Here is a 27,045-nt window from a genome sequence, read left to right as displayed (position 1 = left end):
GGCATGGTGGTGCTCACCTGTAGTACCAGCTACTCTAGAGACTAGGGCGAGAGGATTGCTTGAGCCCGGGAGTTCAAGGCTGTAATGAATTATGACCATGCCACTGTACTCCAGCCTCGGTGACAGAGACCCTGTCTCAAAAATAAATAAGTAAAATAAAATTGAAACAAAATGAAGTTTAGAGCAAAAGATCATGGGTCTAGATGAGACCAGAAGCACCTTCCCGAAAGTCCACATTTTAAAATAGGAAAGGTAGGCCTTTATTTTTGGGAATGCCTACCAATTTCATCCTTCCTCTATTCACTGGCAAAATGGGAAGCACTTTTAAGTTTACTAGCTTCCCAAACGTTTTATCAATAACTCAGGCTGATTCTTTTGTGTACTGTGACTAGGTCTGCTTTAATCTATATAAACTGGTAATTCCATTTGTGTTTACCCTTAATACAACACACATCCCCCCTGAAACTATTAAGTAGGTTAATGCCTCTAAAACAGTTTCTAGGATTTAATCTGAGATCCATGTAGTAGTTGAACAATCACTGCCTCTGCCTTTTCCTCCTCTTCATCTATCGCCATAAACAAATGTGTGTTCACTCCAAAGGTCTGTTTACCCAAGTGCCATTCCCCTTTTACTTCTGCCCCTTTGACCTCCACAATAGGTTAGCAAGTAGGTTTAATCTCCAAAGTGTGCTGCAGCTAATACAAGACTTAACTGTGTCATGTAATGAGAAAAGCCTTAGGATATAATGAAAAAAGTGAGATACTTAAAAAAAGAAAAAAAGAAACATAAAAAAGTGAGATACTTGGCAGTAATAAGGTAGACATTCATGTGGACTGCCTAATTACTTACATCCTTCTAACAGAAAGCTATTAAGTCTATGAAAATGTTTTTGAACTCCTCACACGAGGTTGAATATATTAAAAAACATCAAGACTGGGCTGAGTGCAGTGGCTCACGCCTGTAATCCCAGCACTTTGGGAAGTCCAGGTAGGCGGATCACTTGAGCTTACGAGTTGAAAACCAGCCTGGGCAACATGGTGAAATTCCATCTCTATAAAACAACAACAACAAAAACAAAAATTAGCAGGGCGTGGTGGTACACAGCCTGTAGGCCCAGCTACTCTGGGAGCTGAGTCAGGAGGATTGCCTGAGCCCAGGAGGCCAAAGCTGCAGTGAGCTGTGATCACATTACCGCACTTCATCCTGGGTGACAGAGGGAGACCCTGTCTCAAAACAAAATGAAACCAAAAAACAACCAAAACCACCCCCAAACCCTCTCGTATTTGAGAAGTTACTACAGGAATGGAGAACAGTACCTTAGCTGACTGTGGTGTTGAGAAATTTAGCCAAGCAGGAACAAAATCATGCTGCGCCATTTAGGTCCAGTGTCTCCTTTCAGTAAGGTGAGGCATCCAACCTCATGGCCAGGATCTGAAAACAAAACAATTCAAATCACTTATGTTTACAAGAATCTGATACCAATGTGTAAAGGAATCTGTAATTATTCTAAGATTCCTCTTTACAGAAAGACCTGCCCTCTGAGCCTGTCTACAGATTACTTACCAAGCCTTATAACTCAGAGAAGTTCTAAATAAAAGCAATTTTTGTTAAAACAAAAGTTCTAAACAAAAGAAAACTGTAACATGAGCCTGGAAGATTTATTTTTATTTTTTGTAGAGGAAGGGTCTTGCTATGTTGCCCAGGCTGATCTTGAACTCCTGGCCTCAAGAGATCATCCTGCTTCAGCCTCGCAAAGTGTTGGGATTACAGGTGTGAGTCACTGCGCCCAGTGAATCTGGAAGGTTTTATGAAGGAAGCTAATGAATTCTTGATTGTTACATCAAAGAACATGAAGAATTAAACATCTATTTAAAACCACAGACACTTATGAAAAGAGATTAATCTGCTTCAAGTACTCAGGTAACTTCTAGCAAAAGCAGTAGAAAAGATCTTCTTGGCTGGGCACGGTGGCTCACACCTGTAATCCCAGCACCTTGGGAGGCCAAGGTGGATCGCTTGAGCCCAGCAGTTCGAGACCAGTCTGGGCAACATGGCAAAACCTCATCTGTACAAAAATAATAATAAAGGAGCCAGGTGTGGTGGCACATGTCTGTGGTCCCAGCTACTCTGGAGGCTAAGGTGGGAGAATCACCTGAGCTGGGAAGGTTGAGGCTGCAGTGAGCTGAGATTGCACCACTGCACTCCAGCCTGGGTGACAGAGTGAGACCCTGCCTCAAGATGGGGGAAAAAAAGATCTTCCTAGAGAAGGATGATACAACCTCTCAAGAGCTTTTGTATTTAGTTCACATTAATTTCTTCAAATACCAACTAGCATCAGTTTTCCTGAGATCTGTTGGTGTCTTCAAACCACCCCACTGATATTCTCCAAAATTAAATAAATCAGAAAGCAGTAGGTATTTTTCATGATGCATATACATAGAGCCTTCTTTCCAAGTTAGACATATGGAGAATATTTACCCCAGAGTGTAACCTCTGTGGTCCTGTTTCTGAACTCGAGCCGGCCAGCTGGATCTCCCACAAGGTTTCCTTGTTAAAAGGGTGCTTAAGTAACCTGGCCGGCAGCACGACTTATGATGAAGCACGAAGAAGCCAGGTTCTGTGTGGATCACTCTCTCAGTCCCCTCAACTGCTCATCTTAAACTATCTGGTTCCTGACACGTTTCCAAAAGGGGAAAGGGGAAAAGGGGAAGGGGGGAAGGGGAACATAAAAAGTATTTGTTACATTTAAAAAGGGGGGGAAGGGGAAAGAGCTGTATCTATGTTCACCTCATTCAACTTCCTTGAGTTATGGCACTATGATGTTGCTTAATTAGGTAAGACATGGATATTTGCACCGAGTGCAAATACTGTTCATAACAAGGTCATAGCTAGAAAGACAGATGGGCTCAAGTGTGGACAAATAATGTCATCAAGGTAATAGATCAAAAATACTAAGCCCTATAAAAGATCTGAGCAGTCAACTCCAAAACATCCACATGACAAAGTCCTTAAAATACAAATCTCATTACTCTTACTCATGCAACTGCTAAAAAATAGTGTGCAGATATGTATTTATATTTGCCTTAACCTTCAAAATCTAGGGACATAAATCTTGTCTTTGTTAAAAAAAAAAAAATAAAATAAAAATAGACAGGAATTTGCTACTTTTCCCTCCACGAACAGCAGCTTTCAAGGCAAATTTCTTGGTATAAAGCTACTAAATGTATATTCTATGTCTTTGGCCTTTACTATTTATAAATTCAGAGCAAACTTAAAACATTAGAAAGATGGGTAGGATGGATATTAAGAAATAGTCAAGGAGAAATATAGGTCCAAAATGAGGATTTCTTCTCTTCAGTTTTCTGTGTTTCACTTGTTCTGCTCCTTCCCAAAATCTAAATTGAGCCACTGGAAGGAGATATGAAGAATCTTCTATGCTTTGGTAGAGAAGTCACTTAATATTTTGGATCCATTTCCACCACTTCACAATCATTTGAAAGGCCACACGAATCTATCACTCTGTAAATGAAAAAACAAAACATAAAATCACAGAAGGCAAAATCACTATCACATATACATATATCTGCTAAAATGAGACACAGTTAAATAATGAAATCAAGGTCCTGAGAGTCAAAACTCTTAAGTCCAATTTAGATACTACAGATGTATGTCACCACCTATACCAAGAAGATGACTTGGATATAAATCTTTTTTAAGGCTTTGAGAAAAGTCATCTAAACAGTTTGCTCTTTTTTTTTTTTTTTTGGAGATGGAGTTTTGCTCTTGTTGCCCAAGCTGGAGTGCAATGTTGCCATCTCAGCTCACTGCAACCTCCACCTCCCGGGTTCAAGCGATTCTCCTGCCTCAGCCTCCTGAGTAGCTGGGATTACAGGTGTGCACTACCATGCCCGGCTAATTTTTTGTATCTTTAGTAGACATGGGGTTTCATTATGTTGTCCAGGCTGGTCTCGAACTCGACTTTGTGATCCGCCCACCTTGGCCTCCCAAAGTGCTGGGATTACGTGAGTGACCCACCATGCCTGGCCTGGAGTTTGCTTTTTTATATAAAAGCACATGTAATCTCAACACTTTGAGAGGCCAAATTTTCCAATCAGCTATCTAAGGTATTCAGAAGTGCAAAATACTAGGTCTTTCAGATATAGATTTTTCTCTCATAAATGGGACAGGTTGCCATGAGTGGTCAAAGAACCATATAGCTTGCTGGTATATCACCAACTACCTATTTGTTTAGTACTAGCCACAGCTAGGATCCTTGAGATATCTGTCACAGTATATTTTATATATTTATATGGTATATATTTTTAGATACCTGGCTCTCAATTCAGAGATTTAAAACTTTTATAATCTAACTTGTTAGGCACGGAGTGAAACAAAAATTTCTTCGGTAATTTCTCAACATTCTTTCAGGGGATACAAATTAGAAACAGGGTCTCACCCTATTGCCTAGGCTGGAGTACAGTGACTTGATCGTAGCTCGCTGCATCCTTGAACTCCCAGGCTTAAGCAATCCTCTCAGAGACCTCAGCTTCCCGAGTAACAAAAACCATGGGACTACAGATATGCACCATCATGCCCATCTAACTAAAAAACATTTTTTTGTAGACACAGGATCTCACTGTGTTGCCCAGGCTGGTCTTGAACTCCTAGGTTCAAGCAATCCTCCTGCTTTGGCCTCTCAAAGTGCTGAGATTACAGGTGTGAGCCACTGTGCCTGGCTGTGGAAATAATTTTTTGATAGAAAAGAATTTTTGCATCTATGGGCAATTCTGGTCTATACTGGTAAATCTTAGTTTGGAAGATATTTCTCATATATCCAATTCAGCAGCCTTGCACTTTTGTTCATGGGAATAAGTTCATAGGAATAAGAAATATCAAATTCAGGATAGTAAGTATCTCTGGGGAAATGAAGGGCAATAAAAGAGAGGCCCCAAAGAGTTTCAACTGTATCTGTAATGCATTATTTCTCAAGTTGAGCGATGGGTACAAGATGACTATTCACTTATTGCTCTTTTTATAAACTTCTAACACTTAAAAGAATATTAGGCCGGGTGCGGTGGCTCACGCCTATAATCCCAGCACTTTGGGAGGCCGAGACAGTGGATTAATGGAGGTCAGGAGTTCAAGCCCAGCCTGGCCAACATGGTGAAACCCCGTCACTACTAAAAATACGAAAATTAGCCAGGCATGGTGGTGCATGCCCATAGTTCCAGCTACTCAGGAGGCTGAGGCAAGAGAATAACTTGAATCCGGGAGGCGGAGGTTACAGTGAGCCGAGATCCCACCAACGCACTCCAGCCTGGGTGACAGAGCCAGACTCTGTCTCAAAAAAAAAAAAAAAAGCAAAAAACCCCAAAATTGTTTTTATATAAGCCTACACCTGTAACTCTCAGTAATAGATACATGAAACTGTCCCTGTAGTGAAGTTATTCTGGAAAAATAATCAAGTCAAGCATCCATATGGAAAAGATATAATTAACTGTCTGGTGCATACTTTTTATCTTACGAATTCTAGTTTAAACCACAGAGAACCTGAAGTTCAAGACAGAGAGACAAATCATCTGTTAGGGTATAAAGCTGTTGGACACAAAGGAAAATGCCTCAATTTTCAACATAAACAATTCCCTCTTTTCAATCACCACTAGGTACTTTCCGGTTTTCCAACTGACACACACCACCACCTTTTCAGTGTTTTACATACCGAATCCAAAGTTTCTATAGCAGAGTCCCAACTTAGGCAGTGACTGTAGAAGAAATACTAACTAGCAATACTTTGCTACTATTACGGGTCCTACAGCTGTTATATATCCCATAACAACTACTCACCCATCACCCTCAAGAAGCTGGGATATCTGAAGTGTAAAGAGTGTGACCTACACATGCATGTGCAGAGTATGTGGTTGAGAGGAGATGCGCCATAAGTGGGGACATTTAATCAAACAGAACAAATAAAAAATGAAGAAGACAGATAAAAGAGATTTCTGTTCTGGAAGTAAAAGACTAAAAGGAAAAATCCCAAAATGTTAATAATGGTTTTATTAGAATGGTGGAATTATGGGCATTTTGTTTTATCTTCTCTATTAGTCAAAAGTTTTTGTAACGAACGTACTTGCTCTGCAAATTTTAAATTAAAGATCTTTAGTGATGTCTTTTAGGGCTGTGGCTATTTTTACAGAACGGCTAACTGGGAGACTTCTGCTTATTACTAAAAAATTCTGAGAAGAAAAAACACATCATTTAAAATTCTCTTAGAACTTTTTTTTTTTCTGAGACAATAGAGCAGGGTCCTGAGTAGCTGGGACTGCAGGTGAAAGCCACCATGCTGAGCTAATTTAAAAAAAATTTCTTGGGCCAGGCGCGGTGGCTCACGCCTGTAATCCCAGCACTTTGGGAGGCCGAGGTGGGCGGATCACGAGGTCAGGAAATCGAGACCATGGTAAAACTCCGTCTCTACTAAAAATACAAAAAATTAGCTGGGCATGGTGGCAGGCGCCTGTAGTACCAGCTACTCGGGAGGCTGAGTCAGGAGAATGGCGGGAACCCGGGAGGTGGAGCTTGCAGTGAACCGAGATCGTGCCACTGCACTCCAGCCTGGGTGACAGAGTGAGACTCTGTCTCAAAAAAAAGGCCGGGCGCGGTGGCTCACGAGGTCAGGAGATTGAGACCATCCTGGCTAACACGGTGAAACCCCGACTCTACTAAAAATACAAAAAATTAGCTGGGCGTGGTGGTGGGCGCCTGTAGTTCCAGCTACTACGGAGGCTGAGGCAGGAGAATGGCGTGAACCCGGGAGGTGGAGCTTGCCGTGAGCGGAGATGGGCCACTGCACTCCAGCTTGGGTGACAGAGCAAGACTCTGTCTCAAATAAAATAAAATAAAATAAAATAAAATAAAATAAAATAAAATAAAATTCTTCCATAGAGATGGGGTTTCACTATGTTGCCTAGGCTGGTCTCAAATGCCTGAGCTCAAGCATCTCACAGTTTTTTTGTTTTGTTTTGTTTTTGAGATGAAGTCTTACTTCGTGACCCTGGCTGGAGTGCAGTGGCATGACCTCGGATCACTGCAACCTCTGCCTCCTCCCGGGTTCAAGTAATTCTCATGCCTCAGCCTCTCAAGTAGCTGGGATTGCAGGCACTCACCACCACACCCGGTTAATTTTTGTATTTTTAGCAGAGATAGAGTTTCGCCATGTTAGCCAGGTTGGTCTTGAACTCCTGACTTGAAATGATCCACCGCCTGGGCCTCCCAAAGTGCTGGGATTAAAGGTGTGAGCCACTGCACCTGGCCTCATAGAACTGTTAAAAAAGATGAAAGATGGCCGGGCGTGGTGGCTCACACCTGTAATCCTAGCACTTTGGGAGGCCAAGGGGGTTGGATCACCTGAAATCAGGAGTTCGAGACCAGCCTGGCCAATATGGTGAAACCCCTGTCTCTACTATAAATACAAAAACTCGCTGGGTGTGGTGGCTGGCACCTGTAATACCAGCTACTTGGGAGGCTGAGGCAGTAGAATTGCTTGAACTCGGGAGGTTGAAGTGAGCCGAGATCACGCCATTGCAGGCTGAGGGAGACTCTCACAAAGAAAAACAAAACATGAAAGACTAGACTGGAGGGGAAATCAAGATTCTTTCTAATATGAGATGTCAAGCATGTGCTCTGGAGCTCAAAGGGGAGGTGAGTTCTACTGGTAGAATTTTCATAATTGTCAGTATTTGGTAGACAACATTTAAAGTTTGGGAATAGGTGAAATCCAAGGAGAACATAAAGATGGAAAAGTTGGCCAAGCGCGGTGGCTCACACTTGTAATCCCAGCACTTTGAGAGTCTGAGGCAGGCGGATCACGAGTTCGAGACCAGCCCGACCAACATGGTGAAACCCTGTCTCTGCTAAAAATACAAAAACTAGCCGGGTGTGGTGGTGCATGCCTGTAATCCCAGCTACTCAGAAGGCTGAGGCAGGAGAATCGCTTGAAACCGGGAGGCGGAGGCTGCAGTGAGCCAAGATCACGCCACCACTGCACTCCAGCCTGGGCAACAGAGCGAGACGCCGTCTTAAAAAAAAAAAAAAAAAAAAGGAAAGTTTCCAAGTCTTGTTTATTTCATTACTTCTTTTCCACTTGTTACTTTCGACTCTTCAAGGTCAAATTACTCTCTAACTTAAAAAACTAATTTTTTAGGCACTACTAGTCTCTTTCCACCATCTGCCTCAGCCTCTCCTACTGGTTGCCACTCTCTGTTCCTAGACTTAGGCTGTAATTATATCACTACCCTGCTCAAAAAGTTCTGATTTCCCACCAACAATACGACAGGATTTAAATTCCTCAGTCTAAGAGACAAGAAATAAGCCTTTCTCCCACCCCTCAAAAACCAGTCTAAAAAGTCTCCTTTTAATACTCTGTCTGGAAGTAATCCCTGCCTCTGAAAATGAAATCTTCAAACACTTTCTTTTTTTAGACGGAGTCTTCTGTCACCCAGGCTGGAGTGCAGTGGCACCCACTGCAACCTCCATCCCCCAGTGGCACCCACTGCAACCTCCATCCCCCAGGAGAATCAAGCAATTCTCCTGTCTCAGCCTCCCAAGTAGCTGGGACTACAGGCGCCCACCACCACGCCCGGCTAATTTTTGTATTTTTAGTAGAGACGGGGCTTCACCATATTGGTCAGGTTAGTCTTGAACTCCTGACCTCAGGTGATTCGCCCGCCTCGGCCTCCCAAAGTGCTGGGATTTACAGGTGTGAGCCACCGCGCTCGGCCTCAAAGTACTTTAATTGTGCCTATTAAGCCACTAATACTCACTTCTTCCAGGACACACACAGCATGTATCTAGCATGGTACCATGCATATGGTAAGGATTCAAAAGTTTAATAAATTTTTATGAATTATAATAAAGCAAGGATGCAGAGAAATTAGAAACCTAATGTATTGCTGGTAGAAATGTAAAATGGTGCAGCTACTGTGAATAACTGATTAAACACTGAGGCACCATATGACCTAATAATTCTACTTCTAGGTATATATCCAAGAGAAATAAAAACATGTCCACACAACACTTGTACATGAACGTTCACAGCAGCCTTATTCACAATAGCTACAAAGCAGAAACAACTGAAATGTCTATCAACAGATGAATGAACAAAATACTGTATATTCACACCACAGGCTATTATTCAGCTATAAAAAGGAAATGAAGTACTGATATAAGCTACAACATGGATGAACCATGAAAATATTACGTTAAATGAAAGAAGGCAGACACAAAAACTGTAAGTTGTATCATTCCACTTATATGAAACATCCAGTCTCACAGAGCTAAAAACAGATCAGTGATTACCAGGGACTGGGAAGAGGAGGGAATGGGGTGTGACTGCTTAATATAGATGAAAATTTAGTTTGGGGTAAGAAAAGGTTCTGGAACTACATAGTGGTGATGGTTGCACAACACTGAGAATGTACTTCATGCCACGGAATTGCACACTTTTTCAATTGGTTATGATGGTAAATCTTGTATTTTCCCATAACTAAAAAAATTATAATAAAGCAGTCAATGTTAATATTAAATACAAACACTGCCCTACATCACCCATTCTTTTTCAGATTACATAAGTACTTTTGCTCCCTCTCTACAAACTCCTTGTATCTGAATACTTGATCCAACCATTCATTCATAAACATCTGTCAAATATTTTATCTCTTCAAAACCTCCAACTTATCGGGCACCTCATATGTCAGGCGCACTATTCGGTACTTCACAACATGACCTAATTTTATATTTTATAATTAAGTTTATACTGCTAGGAGAGCACCTCCCCGGCCAAGAGTCTTATCTCAATTACCTCTACTTCAGGCTCCTTTTACCTAGATACAACACTACCAGTGCTCTTGGCTTCAACCACTCATTTTCTCCAGAGTCCAGTAGCATCATCAATTTATTCCTTCTGGTAACTTCAACTTCTATTTACACTGAGTCCACTTAACAAAAAACTGTATCCAATTCTCCAAATTAAAACAAACCCCCTTCCTAGAGCCTGTATCTTGCTCCAGGTATATCCTTTATGTGCTTTACTCTCCAGTTCTTTAAGACAGAGTCTCATTGTCGCCCAGGCTGGAGTACAATGGCTCAATCTTGGCTCACTGCAACCCCCACCTCCTGGGTTCAAACAATTCTTGTGCCTCAGCCTCCCGAACAGCTGAGATTACAGGCATGTGTGACCTGTATTTTGTATTTTTAGTAGAGACGGAGTTTCACCATGTTGGCCAGGCTGGTCTCCAACTCCTGGCCTCAAGTGATCCACCTGCCTTGGCCTCCAAGAGTGCTGGGATTACAGGTGTGAGCCACGCCTGCCCTCTAGTCTTACAAAAATCTATACAGAATAGTGTACCCTTATTGTCTTTATTTCCTCACTCACCCATTTATTCCTGAACCCACAGAAAATTACCTTTCTCCCACAGCTCTGACTGGTACCCCTCTATTTTCAAAATATTCCCATTAAGTTAATCTAACTAGTATATGATAGGCATAAATAAGTTTGCAGAGAAATGGTTGATGAATGACAGTGAAGAAAAGATATGCGCTGAAATAAGAATGAATATATTTATAGTATTCAAAATTCTGTAGGAATATTTATGAAATTTTTTAAGTACCTAATAAATTAAATTGCACACTTAAAAACAGAACACCTAGCCAGGTGCGGTGGCTCACGCCTGTCATCTCAGCACTCTGGGAGGCTGAGGCAGGCGGATAACTTGAGGTCAGGGGTTCAAGGCCATCCTGGCCAACATGGTGAAACCTCATCTCTACTAAAAATACAAGAATTAGCCAGGCATGACGGCACACACCTGTAATCCTGGCTACTTGGGCTGTTGAGGCACAAGAACTGCTTGAACCCGGGAAGTGGCAGAGGTTGCAGTGAGCCGAGATCACACCACTGCACTCCAGCCTGGGCAACAGAGCAAGACTCTGTCTCAAAAACAAAAACAAAACAAAAAAACCAAAACAGAACACCTGCATCTACATATTAGGCTGAACAAATGTTCTTGAGGATGTTAATGGCCGATGTAATGCCCTAAACTTGAAAAACTTCACCAGCCTAGGCAAAATAGGGAGACCCTGTATCTACAAAAAAATTTACAACTTAGCCAGGCATGGTGGTGGGCGCCTACAGCTACTTGGGAGGCTGAGGTGAGAGAATCACCTCACCTTGAGCCCAGGAATTCAAGGTTGCAGTAGGCTATGACTGTACTGCTGCGCTCCAGTCTGGGTGACAGTGAGACCGTGTCTAAAAAAATAAAAATTAAAAGCTTCACTTAATTTCAATACATTCTCCATCTGTCATTGATACACCATTTTAATTCTGTCAAAAGCATAATTTTGAGCACATCTTCAACCATGAAATAGTTTCCATTCTATCTATACTATATAAAACAATTAAAAAACATTGTCCTCTCTGTAACACCATTTAAGTTTGGCTCAAATACAGAGATTATTCTTTCTTTTTTTGGAGACAGGGTCTCACTCTGTTGCCCAGCCTAGAGTGCATTGGCACAATCATAGTTCACCATAGCTTCAAGCTCCTGAGTTTAAGCAATCCTCTTGCTTTAGCCTCCCAAGTAGCTGAGACAACAGGCGCATACCACCAACAGTGGTGGTAGAGATGGAGGTCTCACTATGTTGCTCAGGTTGGTGTCAAACTCCTGGCCTCAAGGGGCCCTTCTGCCTCAGCCTCCCAAAGTGCTAGAATTATAGGTGTGAGCCACTGTGGCCAGCCCAGGGATTTAATAGCTCTATGGGAAAATCTAAAAGTATGCAGCATCTGACTTTTGACCAGCCTTGTTTAATTTTGGCTCCATAAACAAAGTGACTTTAAATAAAAGAATAACAGACATAGTTTAGTCATTTGAAAGTCTTCTTCGGGGTAAAGGCTTTTGGGTATGACCCCCCCCAAACCTCCTGCCAAAATTGAGAAAATGACTAAGTAACATGATTTCATAAATTAATTGGATAGTTTACAATCTGTGTATTCCACAAAATAGAAAAAGAATGTAGTTCTCAGCTAAGGGATCATTAAAAATAATTTTTGATGGATTGTGAAGTGACTTTTAGTAAATACAAGGATTCAAAGAACTGAGTGGCACTGATCAAACAGTATGTAACATTCTTAGAACTTATATCCATAAAAATGAAAAACATAAGTTGGCACAAAACTGAACTCCTTTTTAGTATTTCCCCGTATCACTAGTTATCAATCTATCTTTATCTGTCTCCCACTGATCCCAAGCACATAGAACACTATCTGGAACATAGTAGATAAATATTTCCTGAATGAGTGTATTAATAAACGCTTTGGTGACTAGTAGGGCAGTACATCTTCAACTTCACAAGGTAATGTCATAATACTTCTGAACAACGTGTAACCAGTTTTCACCATCAGCAGCAGCATTTTAAGTGTTCCATCTGCTTTACATCTTCAACCAAACTACATATGGCCAGACTGGAGGTTATTCTTTGCTCTGCTGGTAGGTTTAACATGATCACCTACTGTGTGGTCTTTTAATCTATTTATCAGGTCTTTGTACTTCCCTTTTTATAGGATACCTATTCTTTTTACCATTCTTCTTTTGGTTGTTGATCTTATTAATGCAAGAGAATAAATCAGATACGAATCCTATGATTATATGAGTTGCAAATACCTTTTTCCACTTCATGGGTTATCTTTTGATTTTCTTTCCCATGTCTTGATGAGCACACGTTCTTAATTTAGATGCAATCAAAGCTGCTGGTCATTTCCTTTATGATTCACATTTCTGTGTCTTGTTTGTAACAGTTCTTCTCCAAGGTCCAAACAATTTACCTATATTGACTTCTTAGTTTTAAGTTTTGTCTTTCACATTTACAATCAGTTGGAAATGATTTGTATACGGTATGAGACCCAGGTCCAATTTCATTCTTTTCCATATGAAAAAAAAACTGTCCCAGAAGTATTCTTTTTCCACTGATTTATACAGCCAGCTCTATCATAAATTGTTTCTATATATGTATGCAACTGCTTCCAAATTTATGTTCCATTGGCTTATTTACATATTTCTACACTACTACCATATGTCTTTTTTTTTTTTTTTTTTTTTGTGAGATGGAGTCTCGCTCTGTCACCCAGGCTGGAGTGCAGTGGTGTGATCTCGGCTCACTGCAAGCTCTGCCTCCCAGGTTCACGCCATTCTCCTGCCTCAGCCTCCCGAGTAGCTGGGACTACAGGCGCCCGCCACCACACCCAGCTAATTTTTTGTATTTTCACTAGAGACGGGGTTTCACTGTGTTAGCCAGGCTTGTCTCGAACTCCTGACCTCAAGTGATCCACCCGCCTCAGCCTCCCAAAGTGCTGGGATTACAGGCGTGAGCCACCACGCCCGGACTACCATATGTCTTAACTATTATACCTTTACAATAATATTCTGATATGTATTAGAGCAAGGCCATCTCCCCTCATAATATACCTATAAAATGCCTTAGCTATTCTTGGCTCTCTGGCTTTTTTTTTTTTTTTTTTTTTTTTGAGACAGTCTCACTCCATCACCTAGGCTGGAGTACAGTGGTGTGATCTCAGCTCACTGCAACCTCTGCCTCCCAGGTTCAAGCAAATCTCGTGCCTCACCTTCTCAAGTAGCTGGGATTACAGGCATGTGCCACCATGCCCAGCTAATTTTTGTATTTTTAGTAGACACGGGGTTTCACCATGTTGGCCAAGCTGGTCTTGAACTCCTGGCCTCAACTGATCCACCTGGGCCTCCCAAAATGCTGGGATTACAGGCTTGAGCCACCATGCCCAGCCTCTCTGACTCTTTAATATTAGTTTTAAAACAGGCCAGGCGGCCGGGCGCGGTGGCTCACGCCTGTAATCCTAGCACTTTGGGAGGCCGAGACGGGCGGATCACGAGGTCAGGAGATCGAGACCATCTTGGCTAACACGGTGAAACCCCGTTTCTACTAAAAATACAAAAAATTAGCCGGGCGTGTTGGCGGGCGCCTGTAGTCCCAGCTACTTGGGAGGCTGAGGCAGGAGAATGGCGTGAACCCGGGAGGCGGAGCTTGCAGTGAGCCGAGATCGCGCCACTGCACTCCAACCTGGGAGACAGAGCAAGACTCCGTCTCAAAAAAATAAAAAATAAAAAAAATAAAACAGGCCAGGCACGGTGGTACATGCCTGTAATTCCAGCACTTTGGGAGGCTGAGGTGGGAGAATCGCTTGAGCTCAGGAGTTTGAAATCAACCTCAGCATCATGGTGAAACCCCATCTCTACAACAAAGAAAATACAAAAATCGGCTGCATGTGGTGGCTTGCACCTGTAGTCCCAACTACTCAGGAGGCTGAGGTGGGAGGATTGCTTGAACCTGGGAAGCTGAGGCCGCAGTGAGCAGAGATGGCATCACTGCACTCCAGGCCTGGGTGACAGAGTGAGACTCTGTCTCTAATAATAATAATAATAAATAAATAAATAAAATAATTTTAAAAACAACTGTCAAATTTAAGGGGGAAAATATTGTTATGACATTGCTTGGAATGGCAATAAATCTAGATCAAAATGGGAGAACTGACATCTTCATAATAAATCTTCCAAATCATGAGCACGGTCAACTTCTTATTTAAGTCTTCTTTAACATCATCAAATAAAGTTCTAAACTTTTCTCCATAAAGATGCAATAATACCTTTTTAAAAAGATTTATTCAGGCCGGGTGCGGTGGCTCATGCCTGTAATCCCAGCACTTTGGGAGGCCAAGGCAGGCAAATCACGAGGTCAGGAGCTCGAGACCAGCCTTGCCAACACTGAAACCATGTCTCTACTAAAAATAAAAAAATTAGCTGGGCATGGTGGCCAGGCGCTTGTAGTCCCAACTACTCGGGAGGCTGAGGCAGGAGAATCACTTGAATCCGGGAGGCGGAGGTTGCAGTGAGCTGAGATTGTGCCACTGCACTCCAGCCCAGGCGACAAAAAAAAAAAAAAAAAAAAAGGATTTATTCTTAGGTACCTTTATATATATTTTTTGATGCTATTGCATTATTTCCTTTAAATGGCTGTTTACTGCTGGCATAAATTATATCCAGCAACCTTGCTAAACTCTCATTAATTCTAATAATTTGTCTATAGATTCCACAAATAATGAGAGACAGAAGAACTCTTTTTATACACATGTTAACTTTTAGGTGCCTACCAGACATCGAAGTGGAGATGTTAAGTAGATAGCTGGATAAGAGTCTGCAGTTCATGACAGAAATACAGACTGTAGGCCAATTTTATTTAAATCCATGGACCCAGATGAGATCATCAACAAAGTGAATGTAAAAAGAGATGGAACCTTGATATACAGCTTTAAAGACTGGGGAGACTGAGGAAAAAAACCATCAAAGTGTGGGGACCCAGAAGCTAAGCAGAAACATGTTTCAAGAAGGTAGAGTGACCATTTTCAAATGTTATTAAATAGGATAAAAAGCTGAGAACTCATCACTGGATTCACATGGAAGTGTCAGTGATGATGTTGGATAGGGGAGGTGGTGAAAGCCTGATTCCAGTGAGTTCAAGAGGGAAGGAACTGGAGACTAAAAGTATAGACAACTCTTTTGAGAAGTGTTGCTGCACAACAGAGAAAAGGAGCATGTAGGCTAGAAGGGGATGTGTGGTCAAAATAAGTTTTTTACTGCACTGATAGGAATAACCCAGTAGAAAAAGAAAACGATGCAGCTGATACAGAAAACTGCTGAAATATCCTTCAGCAGTTCAGAGGGGTGAGATGGGATGTACCAGTAAAGACTGGCCTTCAGCAGGCTCATGAATACTTCCTTTACAGGAACAGGTGGGAAAGCAGAACACGTGGGTACTAATGCAATGAGAGCTTGGAAGGTCTACCCTGATTGCTTCTATCTTCTCAACTAAGTAGATAGCAAGACCTTCAGCTAAAAGTATGGGTAGGTGCAGAGGAGTTGAGGGGTGTGAGAAGAATTAAAGCGTGAAACTGAAGAATGAACTACAGAGATACAGTAGAGCTTCCCAGCAGAGTAAGGGCCCACACTTGTAAGCTACCATGACTTTTGACTCCCTGAAGTCTCTTGCTCTTCTCACTGACCCATACCCAATTCCCCAAATGCCAATCTAAGTTAAGATCCCAGTTCTTGCTTACTTTGCTTGTCACCCATGAAGCTGACTGTGGTTGAAAGAGACACAACCATGCTTTTAAATATTTGTTTTCGGCTGGGCGCGGTGGCTCACGCCTGTAATCCCAGCACTTTGGGAGGCCGATGCAAGCGGATCACAAGGTCAGGAGTTCAAGACCAACCTGCCCAATATGGTGAAACCCCATCTCTACTAAAAATACAAAAAAATTAGCCAGGCGTAATGGCACATGCCTGTAATCCCAGCTAGTCGGGAGGTTGAGGCAGAATTGCTTGAATCCGGGAGACGGAGGTTGCACTGAGCCAAGATCACGCCACTGCACTCCAGGCCAGGCAACAGAGCAAGACTCCGTCTCAAACAAACAAACAAACAAAATTGTTTTCTACAACAAAGAACCCTAATCAATATACTCTCAAAAGTCAATGAAAGCCGGGCACGGTGGCCCAAGCTTGTAATTCCAGCTACTCAAGAGGCTAAATCACGAGAATCTCTTGAACACGGGAGCGGGAGGCTGCAGTGAGCCGAGATTGTGCCACTGCACTCCAGCCTGTGTGACAGACTGAAATTGTCAAAAAAAAGAAAAAGTCAATGACCTGTGAATCCCCAACTTCAATGGCTTACACTGTTTACATGTTCCTTAGCAAAACCCATCTTAAATCCCCTGATTTCCATGACATTACATCATTAGACCAGCAGTTCTCAAACCTGGATTACATCAAGCTAAAAAAATTCAAAAGATGTTTTAAGGACTGACACAGGATTGCCTATTTTATTTGGATAAGTAGAAGATTAAAAATTTTAATATCACAATTTCATTAAAGACAGTATGTCATAAAAGACAAATCTTGGAAAAAGGAACAACTCACCTTAAAAAAAAGTTAACAATCTTACATTGATAATATTCACAAAGGGCTGAAGTCTTTGTCAGAGAGCAGCAATGAGTGACAACCACTGTATTAATATATCCTGATCTTCTCCCTACCCTGTGATTACAGATGGTCCCTAACTTAGGACGATAGTTCAATTTAAGATTGTTCAACTTTACAATGTTGTGAGGTGAGAAAGCAACTCAACAGAAACCATACTTTGAATTGTGATCTTTGCCCAGGCTAGCAATACGCAGTACAATATTTTCGTGTGATGCTGGGCAGTGCCAGCAAGCCATAGCTCCCAGTCAGTCTCAAGGGTCAGACAACAGTAAACAACTGATACTGTACAGGGTTATGTGTTGCCAGATGATTCTGCCCAACAGCAAGCTCATGTAAGCATTCTGAAAATGTGTAAGGTAGGCTAGGCTAAGCTATGATGCTTTGTAGGTTAGGCATATTAAGTGCATTTTCAACTTAACGTTATTTTCAAATTACAATGGGTTTATCCAGATGTAAGTCAAGGAGTAGCTGTACTTTTTTCGGACTCTTCCTTTCTCTTGTCAATGTAATGGTTCTTTAAATGCTTCCATGTAGTCCTTTTCTTGTTTTTCTGTGCTCTTCATTATTTCATCAATTTTCAAGACTTCAGGTCTCCAAGTGAGTGACTTAAACTCTTGCTTCATTGGGAGGCCGAGGTGGGCAGATCACAAGGTCAAGAGATCAAGACCATTCTGGCTATCAAGGTGAAATCCCGTCTCTACTAAAAATACAAAAATTAGCTGGGCGTGGAGGTGCATGCCTGTAGTCCCAGCTATTTGTGAGGCTGAGGCAGGACAATCGCTTGAACCCAGGAGGCGGAGGTTGCAGTGAGCCGAGATCGAGCCACTGCACTCCAGCCTGGCAACAGAGCGAGACTCTGTCTCAAAAAAAATAAAAATAAAAAAATAAAAATAAAAAAATAAAAAATTCTTGCTTCATGGGCCCATCACAATGCGTTACACTTACCTTTTTATGTATTTATCTCCCTTACAAATGGGACACACTTGGTAGGGATTAATAGCAAAGGTGATTATCTCTATCTTTTTATAGACGGGGTCTATTTAGTGGGTGCCCAATAAATGGTAATTTTTTAAAGGTGTTGACAATTCTATAAATTAGTATCCCCTTCATCTTAACTGTTCTTTTTTGAGACAGGGTCTCACTCTGTTGCCTAGGCTGGAGTGCAGTGGCACGATTACGGCTCATTACAGTTGACCTCCCAGGCTCGAGTGATCCTCCCAGCTCAGCTTCCCAAGTAGCAAGGACTACAGGCACCTATCACCATGCCTGGCTATATTTTGTAATTTTTGTAGAGACAGGGTCTTGGCCATGTTGCCCAGGCTGGTCTCAAACTCCTGGACTCAAGCAATCCACCAGCCTCGGCCTCCCAAAGTGCTAGGATTACAGGCATGAGCCACTGTACCCAGCCTTCTTACTGTTCTTAAGAGCTATCCTTGAGCATTCCTTATTCCTTAAACTGCAGATCCTAAGACTATAGTATGTTTATCTTTAAATATTCACTAACCCTAATATTTCTTTTCAAAATCTCATGATTTGAAAACCACACAGGTTTAAGGGACTTCCTTCAAAGGACTGTATAACCTTACAGTACTCTATATACTCATTTTCTATCTGTACATAGTTTCCCTCCTAAGTCCTCAACAAGGAGAACTCAAGGGTTATTAGTGCCTTGCTTCTTTTATTTCTAATTCTTAACAGAAAAGAGCCCAAAGCCATTTTCTACTTTAGTACTACTTATTTTATCTCCAGAAGAGAGAAATTCCTATTTAAGATTTTCTGAAGAATATGAAATTTGAGCAAGTCTTTCAATGAACCTAAAGGGGTCATAAGATACCTTAAGATTTTTTTTTCCCATACAGCATTTCTGTCTATTAAGAAAATACTTGGGGCTGAGCACAGTGGCTCATGTCTGTAATTCCAGCACTTTTGGAGGCCAGGGTGGGCAGACTGCTTGAGCCCAGGAGTTTAAGACAAACCTGGGAAACAGGGCAAGACCCCATCTCTACAAAAAAACACAAAAAAATTAGCCAGCTTTGGGAGGCCGAGGTGGGAGGATCACCTGAGGTCAGGAGATCGAGACCATCCTGGCTAACACGGTGAAACCCTTTCTCTACTAAAAATACAAAAAATTAGCCGGGCTTGGTGGCAGGCACCTGTAATCCCAGCTGCTCGGGAGGCTGAGGCAGGAGTATCGCTTGAACCCGGGAGGCGGAGGCTGCAGTGAGCCGAGACTGCACCACTGCATTCCAGCCTGGGCAACAAGAGTGAAACTCTGTCTCAAAAAAAAAAAAAAAAATTAGGCATGGTGGCACATGCCTGTAGTCCCAGCTACTTGGGAAGCTGAAGTGGGAGGATCACTTGAATCCGGGAGGTCTAAGCTGCAGTGAGCCATGATTGTGCCACTGCACTCCAGCCTGGGTGACACAGAGAGACCCTGTCTCAAAACAGCAACAACAACAACAAAGTACTTCGCCAGGAACGGTGGCTCATGCCTGTAATCCCAATACTTTGGGAGGCCGAAGAGGGAGGATCACTTGAGCCAAGGAGTTTGCCATCAACCTGAGCCACATGGTAAGATCTCTACCAAAACAAAACAAAACAAAACAAAACAAAACAAAACAAAAAGGGCCAGTGCAGTGGCTCATGCCTGTAATCCCAGCACTTTGGGAGGCTGAGGCAGGTGGATCACTTGAGGTCAGGAGTTTGAGACCAGCTTGGCCAATGTGGTGAAACCCCATCTCTACTAAAAATACAAAAATTAGCCACACATGGTGGCGCATGCCTGTAGTCCCAGCTACTCGGGAGACTAAGGCAGGAGAACTGCTTGAACCTAGGAGGCGGAGGTTGCAGTGAGTGAGCTGAGATTGCGCCACTGCACTCCAGCCTGGGTGACAGAGGAAGATTCGTCTCAGGAAAAAAAAAAAAAGAATTTTAGCCAGGCATAGTGGTGTTGTAGTCCCAACTACTTGGAAGGCTGGGGTGGGAGCCTGGGAAGTCAAGACTACAGTGAGCTGTGATGATCATGCCACTACACTCCAGCCTGTGCTACAGTGTGAGACCCTGTTTCACAACAGCAAAAACAAAGAGAAAGTACCTAATACTATGGTGATTAACATGGATATGTAAAGTCTATTATGGAGTCTAATAAACAAAATCCCTGTAGTGGCTAGGAAAAGAAAAAAATATAAACAAACAAAAATTGTATTTCTATCACAAATTCAACGACAACAATGGGATTTCTGTACCCATAAGAGGTGCATGAGAGAAATCATGTGAAGTGCTATGACATAATATAAAGCACAATATAGAACATTATCTCGAATTATTCACTAATTCATACTCTTAAAACCTGAATCAAATCATGAGACTATTTTACACCTATCAAACTGGCAAAAGAAATTCTGACACTACAAAGTGTTAATGAAGATGAGGCACAAACAAAGAATTCTCATATATTGCTGATTAGAGTGAACACTGGCACACAACCACTTTGGAAACTGGCAAACAAGTTGTAAAACCTCTATGACCCATTAATCCTAATCACCCATGACCACAAGAAATTCTGATAACATCCTACAACATGGATGAACCTTCATCCATTATGCTACATGAAAGAAGCCAGACACAAAAGACCACATGGTATACTTATATGAAACATCTAGAATAGGCAAATCCAGAGAGAGAGAAAGTAGATTAGTGGTCGTCTAGAGCTAGAGAGGAATGAAGAATGACTGGTAATGGTTACAGTTTATTTTGGGATGATGAAAATGTTCTACAATTAGTAGCAATGGTTGTACAAATGCGAATATACTAAAAACCACTAAATCGAACACTTTAAATAAGTGTACTTTGTTATATAAATTACAGCTCAATGAAGCTATTCCCCCAAAAATTAAGACCAATGATTGATAAGGGACTGGGAAATCCTTCGCCACCAAGGTAACACCATGCAAATTAGTTTCTTGTTCTAAGGGGAAAGATTGTTTAATATATAGATAGGACTACCTTAATAAAGAACCAATCTTAGCATTACAATGTCTTTTGTGATACAATGCAAAATGAGGAATTGCTATGCTGTATTTTAGTCAACAATGTTTAAAGGTGAATCCATCAATCTGTCAGCTATAAACTTTAGAGAAAAATATAGGAATTTAAAAAAGAACAAGCTAAATAATACCATAAGGATGCAATCATACCAAACCACTCTAGGGTAAGTGACACAGTCTCAAAATCAGTGTCACTGAAAAATAAAGACTACACTGCACTAAAAAGATATAGACAAATTAAACATTTGCAGCAAGGTCCTGAATCAGATAATGGCTTGGATAGCTAGCTGTAATAAACATTTTTTGGATCAGCTGGAGAAATTTGAATAGCACCTGGGTATTAGAAGAAATGATCATTTACTCACATGGAAAGTGGGTATCACCAACTAAAAAAAGCAAGTTGATCTCATTTAGTAAAATAAAAATAGAAACCTAAACATATGCACTTAGACTACAATCTGGAAAAAAATGCACGAAGTTGTGAACAGTAGTAACTCCTGTGTGATGGGAATGCCAAGGCTTTATTTTTGCATATCTATATAGTCTAATATTCTACATTACCCTTACATTGCTTCTGTAATAATAAAAAGAAAGAATGACACGGAGAGTTTTAATAAACCACTGATGTCCAGGCCTTACCCCAGATAAATTTTAAAAGGTTGAGAACTATCACTTTTGAGAATTGGGGCAGATAAAAGGGAAAATTGTCTGACAAGGTTTAAAAAGGAATTTATCAGAAGAACCCTGGGAATTCAGAGGACGAAGCAGAGGCTCCCTTGACTTGGCAAACACAAAAAACCAAAGGAAGCTAAGCATTCAAAACCCCTGCCAAGGTCATGCCACAGGAAGAGCCTGCTTAGGAAACTGCTCCAGCTAGTAATGCCACCACCAACAGCCACTGGAATGAACTCCAAACGGTCCTTGCATCTTTGCATCTCTCACTTCTGGTGCAAGTCCCCAAAGTAAAGGGCATCTGACTGGCACAGTTTGGGTAACATGACCCAGCTCTAGCTGCCAGGGGTCCAGCACAGAAAGTTTATCTATATGGTATGTGTATGTGTGCACCCAACCTTTCCAGCATCCTCTCCCAATAAGATTCACAAAAAAGCAATACCGGAAGGGGGCTAAAATCGTAAACAGACAAAAGAAACAACAAAGGATCATTTTAAAGCCCAATTAGTAAATTGTCCAACACAGGAATCCTGCCAGTCTTGCCATTTGGAATCAACTTGAATTACTGTGCCTTCTTCTACTTCATTGTTCCAAAAAAATTTCCTAAAAAGTAATTTTAGGCAAGGCACAGTGGCTTATGCCTGTAATCCCATCATGTGGGGAGGTAAAGATGTGAGGAATTGCTTGAGTCCAGAAGTTCAAGACCAGCCTGGACAACAGCGAGAGACTCTTATCTATACAAAAAAAAAATTAGCCAGGCATGCTGGCACACACTTGTATTCCCAGCAGGGCGGGGGGTGGGGGCCCAGGATGGAGCTGAGGTGGGAGGATCACTTGAGCCTAGGAGGTCAAAGCTGCAGTGAGCTATGAACATGCCACTGCACTCCAATCTGAGCAACAGAGCAAGACCCTGTCTCTACAAAATAAATAAACTTTTATCAGTTTCAGCAGCACCAAAAGGCTCTATTTCCCTATGATTACAAGTAAACAGGCTATTTGTAACATTTTCAAAACTATAGTTTTTTTAAACAAATGAGTGATTTAATAGTAGTGACTAACAGATAGAGACACGCTTTTTTTTTTTTTTTTCCTTGAGACAGAGTCTCGCTGTGTCACCTAGGCTGGAGTTCAATGGCACAGTCTTGGCTCACTGCAACCACCACCTCCCAGGTTCCAGTGATTCTAGTGCCTCAGCCTCCAGAGCAGCTGGGATTACAGACATTCACCACCATGCCCGGCTAATTTTTGTATTTTTAGTAGAGACAGGGTTTCACCATGTTGACCAGCCTGGTCTTAAACTCCTGGCCTCATGTGATCCGCCTGCCTCAGCCTCCCAAAGTGCTGGCATTACAGTTGTGAGCCACCATGACCAGCTGAGACATACTTTTTTTTTTTTTAAAAAGAATCATTTAAAAGCATCTCTAAAAATCTCTTCTTAAGATGAGCTTCACTTCCAATGCAAATATTAATTTTTAAGTTAGAATAGCAAATTCTGGACCTAGAAGGCTCTGTCACACACTAGCTGTGTGACTTTGAATAAGTTATTTCACCCATTTTTGTCCCAAATACCTACCTAATTTGGAGACTCTTGAATTGTTGATTAAATGAGTGAATGTATATAAAGTGTTAAGAGTAATGCCTGGATGTTGTTCCCTGCAAAAAGAAAAAAGAATAGTGTCTAGCCTACAGTGAGTATACCATAAGTGCAAATAATAAAACGCCTAATAGTTGGAGGGTAGAAAATAGGGAAAAAAATTCAGTTTTGAGAAATTTTCAGATTGAATATGCTGAGACAACTATTCATTAGTAACCAAAACCAGGAAATAAAAACACTGAAAACCCATGATACTTGGCTCAATTTTATAACAGAATAAATATACAAGTAGGAAAAAAAAAAGGCAGGAAAGAAACTACCTGGAAAAGTTAATACTGAATTGGGCACCAAAGCAAACCAAACACTCCACTTTACTTAGCATCTCAAACGAGAGTAAATAAACCATAAAGTTATTCTATGTTGCCCAACAGAGAAATTGCAAGAAAATGATACAGATGAGAACCACTGAACAAACCAGAAAATAAAAATCCCCAAATACACAGAATCACCTAACAAATTTAGTCTTCTCAGTCTTCTCTATCTCCAAATCAAATCTCAATCTAAGCCTCTATATCCAACTACCAATTTACAAGGAATCAAGAAAATCTAGAATGTGGGAAACTGCAGGACAAATGACCTGGTTTCTTCAACAAAGTACAAGGAAAAAAACTGAGGAGAAATATGCAAATTAAGGCATTTAAAATGGCAGCCAATTGCAGTTTGTGGGACCTAGATCCTGATTCAAATAAATTACAAAGGTCAACAGAAAAGTAGTATCTAAGAAAGAAAAACACCACTCCGTGTGCAACTCATCTGTGCAGATTTCACTGAATTTCACTGGATTGGTGTGTTAAAGGATGTTCATTAAAGACAACTTCTCTAATAATCATGAAGTTCTTACCGTCAGACATTATTTTAAGAATTATACAAATATTATTTATTTCAACAACCCTAGGAGAAGGTACTATTATTGTCCCTATTTAACAGATGAAGAAACAGGCAAACAGTCTCATTTAAATAATTCACTCAAAGTCACAAAGCTGTAAGCAGCAAAGCTGAGATTCGAACCCAAATGGTCTGGCTACAAAGCCAACCACTGATTACCATACTATGCCATTTCTCTGTGTGCTATGGTGGAAACTATGCTTTGGAATCACAGAAAGCGGCCCAAATCTCCATCTCTATGTTACCGAAATTACTTAACTTCTTGGAACCTCTGTATACTCTCTTGTAGAAGGGTTAATATCTACTTCTTTAAATAGTAAGGAATAATAAGATTACATAATTGACTCTATTACAGCAACTGAGTTTATGAAGCCCACAATAAATGGTTCCTATTGCCCTTCCTGCCATACGTGGTAAGACGAATTAAAAAGTAGAAAAATTTACAAACAGCACAAAAACTGGAAAAGCTCTACTTTCAAATTAACTAAACAGCCCCAAAACCAACTTTTCTATATACTTATAAACTTTAAAGATAGCAATAATTCAGACAATAACTTTTTTATATACCAAACTTTTAAACTTAAGCAGAAACAGAGTTTGCAAGCTCAATTTAAAGTATAGCTAAACTTAACCAAATGAGATTTTTCTGGGGGAAAAAACTTATTCCACACAAATAGACCTACTGCTCAGAAAAGGGTACTAAAACTTTGTTCATTCAGGTGATTCTCTAGGCTGACCTCTGGTTAACAAAAGGCAAAGTGGTTTTTATCTTAGAAAAGGAAGGTGAACTTAATGAGTTTGTTAAAATCAACTCCTTTAAGAGTAATTGCTTTTTATGTTATCCTCCAACTATTAAGTATTATCTGTTAAACCGTAAAGTTCTTTGTTTTATGGTCATCTAGATACTCCCAATCCCTAGTTTCTTAACAAAAATAAATGATTGAGCTGTTTTAGCTGAAAAATGATTCAGCTAACAGATCAATTATTTGCCTTAGTAAAGAAATAGGCTCTTTTAAATGTTTGCCTAGCACGTTTGAAATCACCTATAAAAATTCAATTTACATAACATTAGAAATATATCTACCTCAGTTAAAGTATACCTGTGGACAAAAGTTCAGTTCCTCTTACTGAACTATTTTCCAAGTTTGATTATAGGCTGTTTGAGGCAGATTTCAGTGGGAAATAGGAAACACTGAGTCTGATTTAGAAGTAACTTGGGCAATTAGGTCTCTAACAGCACAACGTATTAAATTCCAGACAACAGCAACTACAGCCACTTATGAGGTGGTATGTTATTTTTCCCCTCATCTATCTGAACAACCATAAATACACCAAAATTTGCCTTTCCCATTAGTTTTTTTTTTAGTTGGAATCCTTTAAAATTTTGTCTGCCTTTCATCTTTTAGACCAACAGTCTTACTTTCATGTTTAAAGGCAGTGACCATAACAGTCAAGTTAAACACAACAACTTAGATTGCCTAAATTTGAATATAGGCTTTTTTTTTTTTTTTTTTTTTTTTTGAGAGGGAGTCTCGCTCTGTCCCCAGGTTGGAGCGCAGATCTCGGCTCACTGGAAGCTCTGCCTTCCGGATTCATGCCATTCTCCAGCCTCAGCCTCCCGAGTAGCTGGGACTACAGGCGCCTACCACCACGCCCAGCTAATTTTTTGTATTTTTAGTAGAGACGGGGTTTCACAGTGTTAGCCAAGATGGTCTCCATCTCCTGACCTTGTGATCCGCCCGCCTCGGCCTCCCAAAGTGCTGGGATTACAGGCGTGAGCCACCGCGCCCGGCCTAAATATAGACTGTTATCTACCAGCTGGATGAGTCTCTGGACTCCTTTTCCTCAACTACAAAATAGGGTATAAAACAGTATCTACTTAGACCTGGCGCTGTGGCTCACGCCTGTAATCCCAACACTTTGGGAGGCCAAAGTGAGCAGATTGCTTGAGTCCCTGAGTTCGAGACCAGCTTGGCAATAGGATGAACCCTCCCCCTCCTAATAAAATACAAAAAGAAAAAAAAAAATTAGCTGGGTGCGGTGGCAAGCACCTGTCGTCCCAGCTACTAGGGAGGTTGAGGTGGGAGGACTGCTTAAGCCTGAGAGGTGGAGGCTGCAGTGAGCTGAAATCATGCCACCGCACTCCAATCTGGGTGACAGAGTGAGACCCCGTATCAAAAACAAAACAAAACAAATAAACCAGTATACTTATAAAAGTAAACAACAAGCCGGGCGGGGGCGGTGGCTCATGACTATAATCCCAGCACTTTGGGAGGCCAAGGCAGGCGGATCACCTGAGGTCAGGAGTTCAAGACCAGCCTGGCCAACATGGTGAAACCCATCTCTACTAAAAATACAAAAAATTAGCCAGGCGTAGTGGTGAGCCCCTGTAATACCAGCTACTCGGGAGGCTGAGACAGGTGAATCGCTTGAACCCAGGAGGCGGAGGTTGCAGTGAACAGAAATCAAGCCACCGCACTCCAGCCTGGGCAACAAGAGTGAAACTCCGTCTCAAAAAAAAAAAAAAAAAAAAGAAAAAGAAAAGAAAAGAAGGAAAAAAAAGTAAGTAACAAATACAAAGCACTTTAAACAGCAGTCAGTCCCTGGCACATCAGAGTTATAACCATAAAATAAAGATATGCAATCTTCTGAAGTATGATTCACGATTGTGTCTTATCT

At 41.2% G+C, this 27,045-nt stretch overlaps 1 protein-coding gene across 7 annotated transcripts in view; it reads right to left on the bottom strand.

Annotated features, from left to right (window-relative positions):
- The window catches only part of GPBP1L1 (GC-rich promoter binding protein 1 like 1), a 59,022-nt gene that overhangs the window by 28,208 nt on the left and 3,769 nt on the right, over positions 1–27,045 (bottom strand). For 5 of the 7 annotated variants that reach the window (XM_014344885.4, XM_014344879.4, XM_014344876.3 and 2 more), the window contains 2 exons: positions 2,480–3,520; positions 1,318–1,432 (listed from right to left, as the gene is read on the bottom strand). In XM_014344885.4, the coding sequence (XP_014200371.1) occupies positions 1,318–1,377 (60 nt within the window). In that variant the 5' untranslated portion in view covers positions 1,378–1,432; positions 2,480–3,520. Of the gene's footprint in view, positions 1–1,317; positions 1,433–2,479; positions 3,521–23,400; positions 23,481–27,045 lie in introns of all 7 variants that reach the window. The other 2 variants (XM_014344883.4, XM_014344877.4) reach the window with 1 other exon arrangement.

Source organism: Pan paniscus, chromosome 1 (assembly GCF_029289425.2).
Source record: "Pan paniscus chromosome 1, NHGRI_mPanPan1-v2.0_pri, whole genome shotgun sequence".
In the NCBI taxonomy this organism is placed as follows: Eukaryota; Metazoa; Chordata; class Mammalia; order Primates; family Hominidae; genus Pan; species Pan paniscus.
Note: the sequence above shows the minus strand (reverse complement) of the source record. Positions and strands in the feature narration are given on the sequence as shown.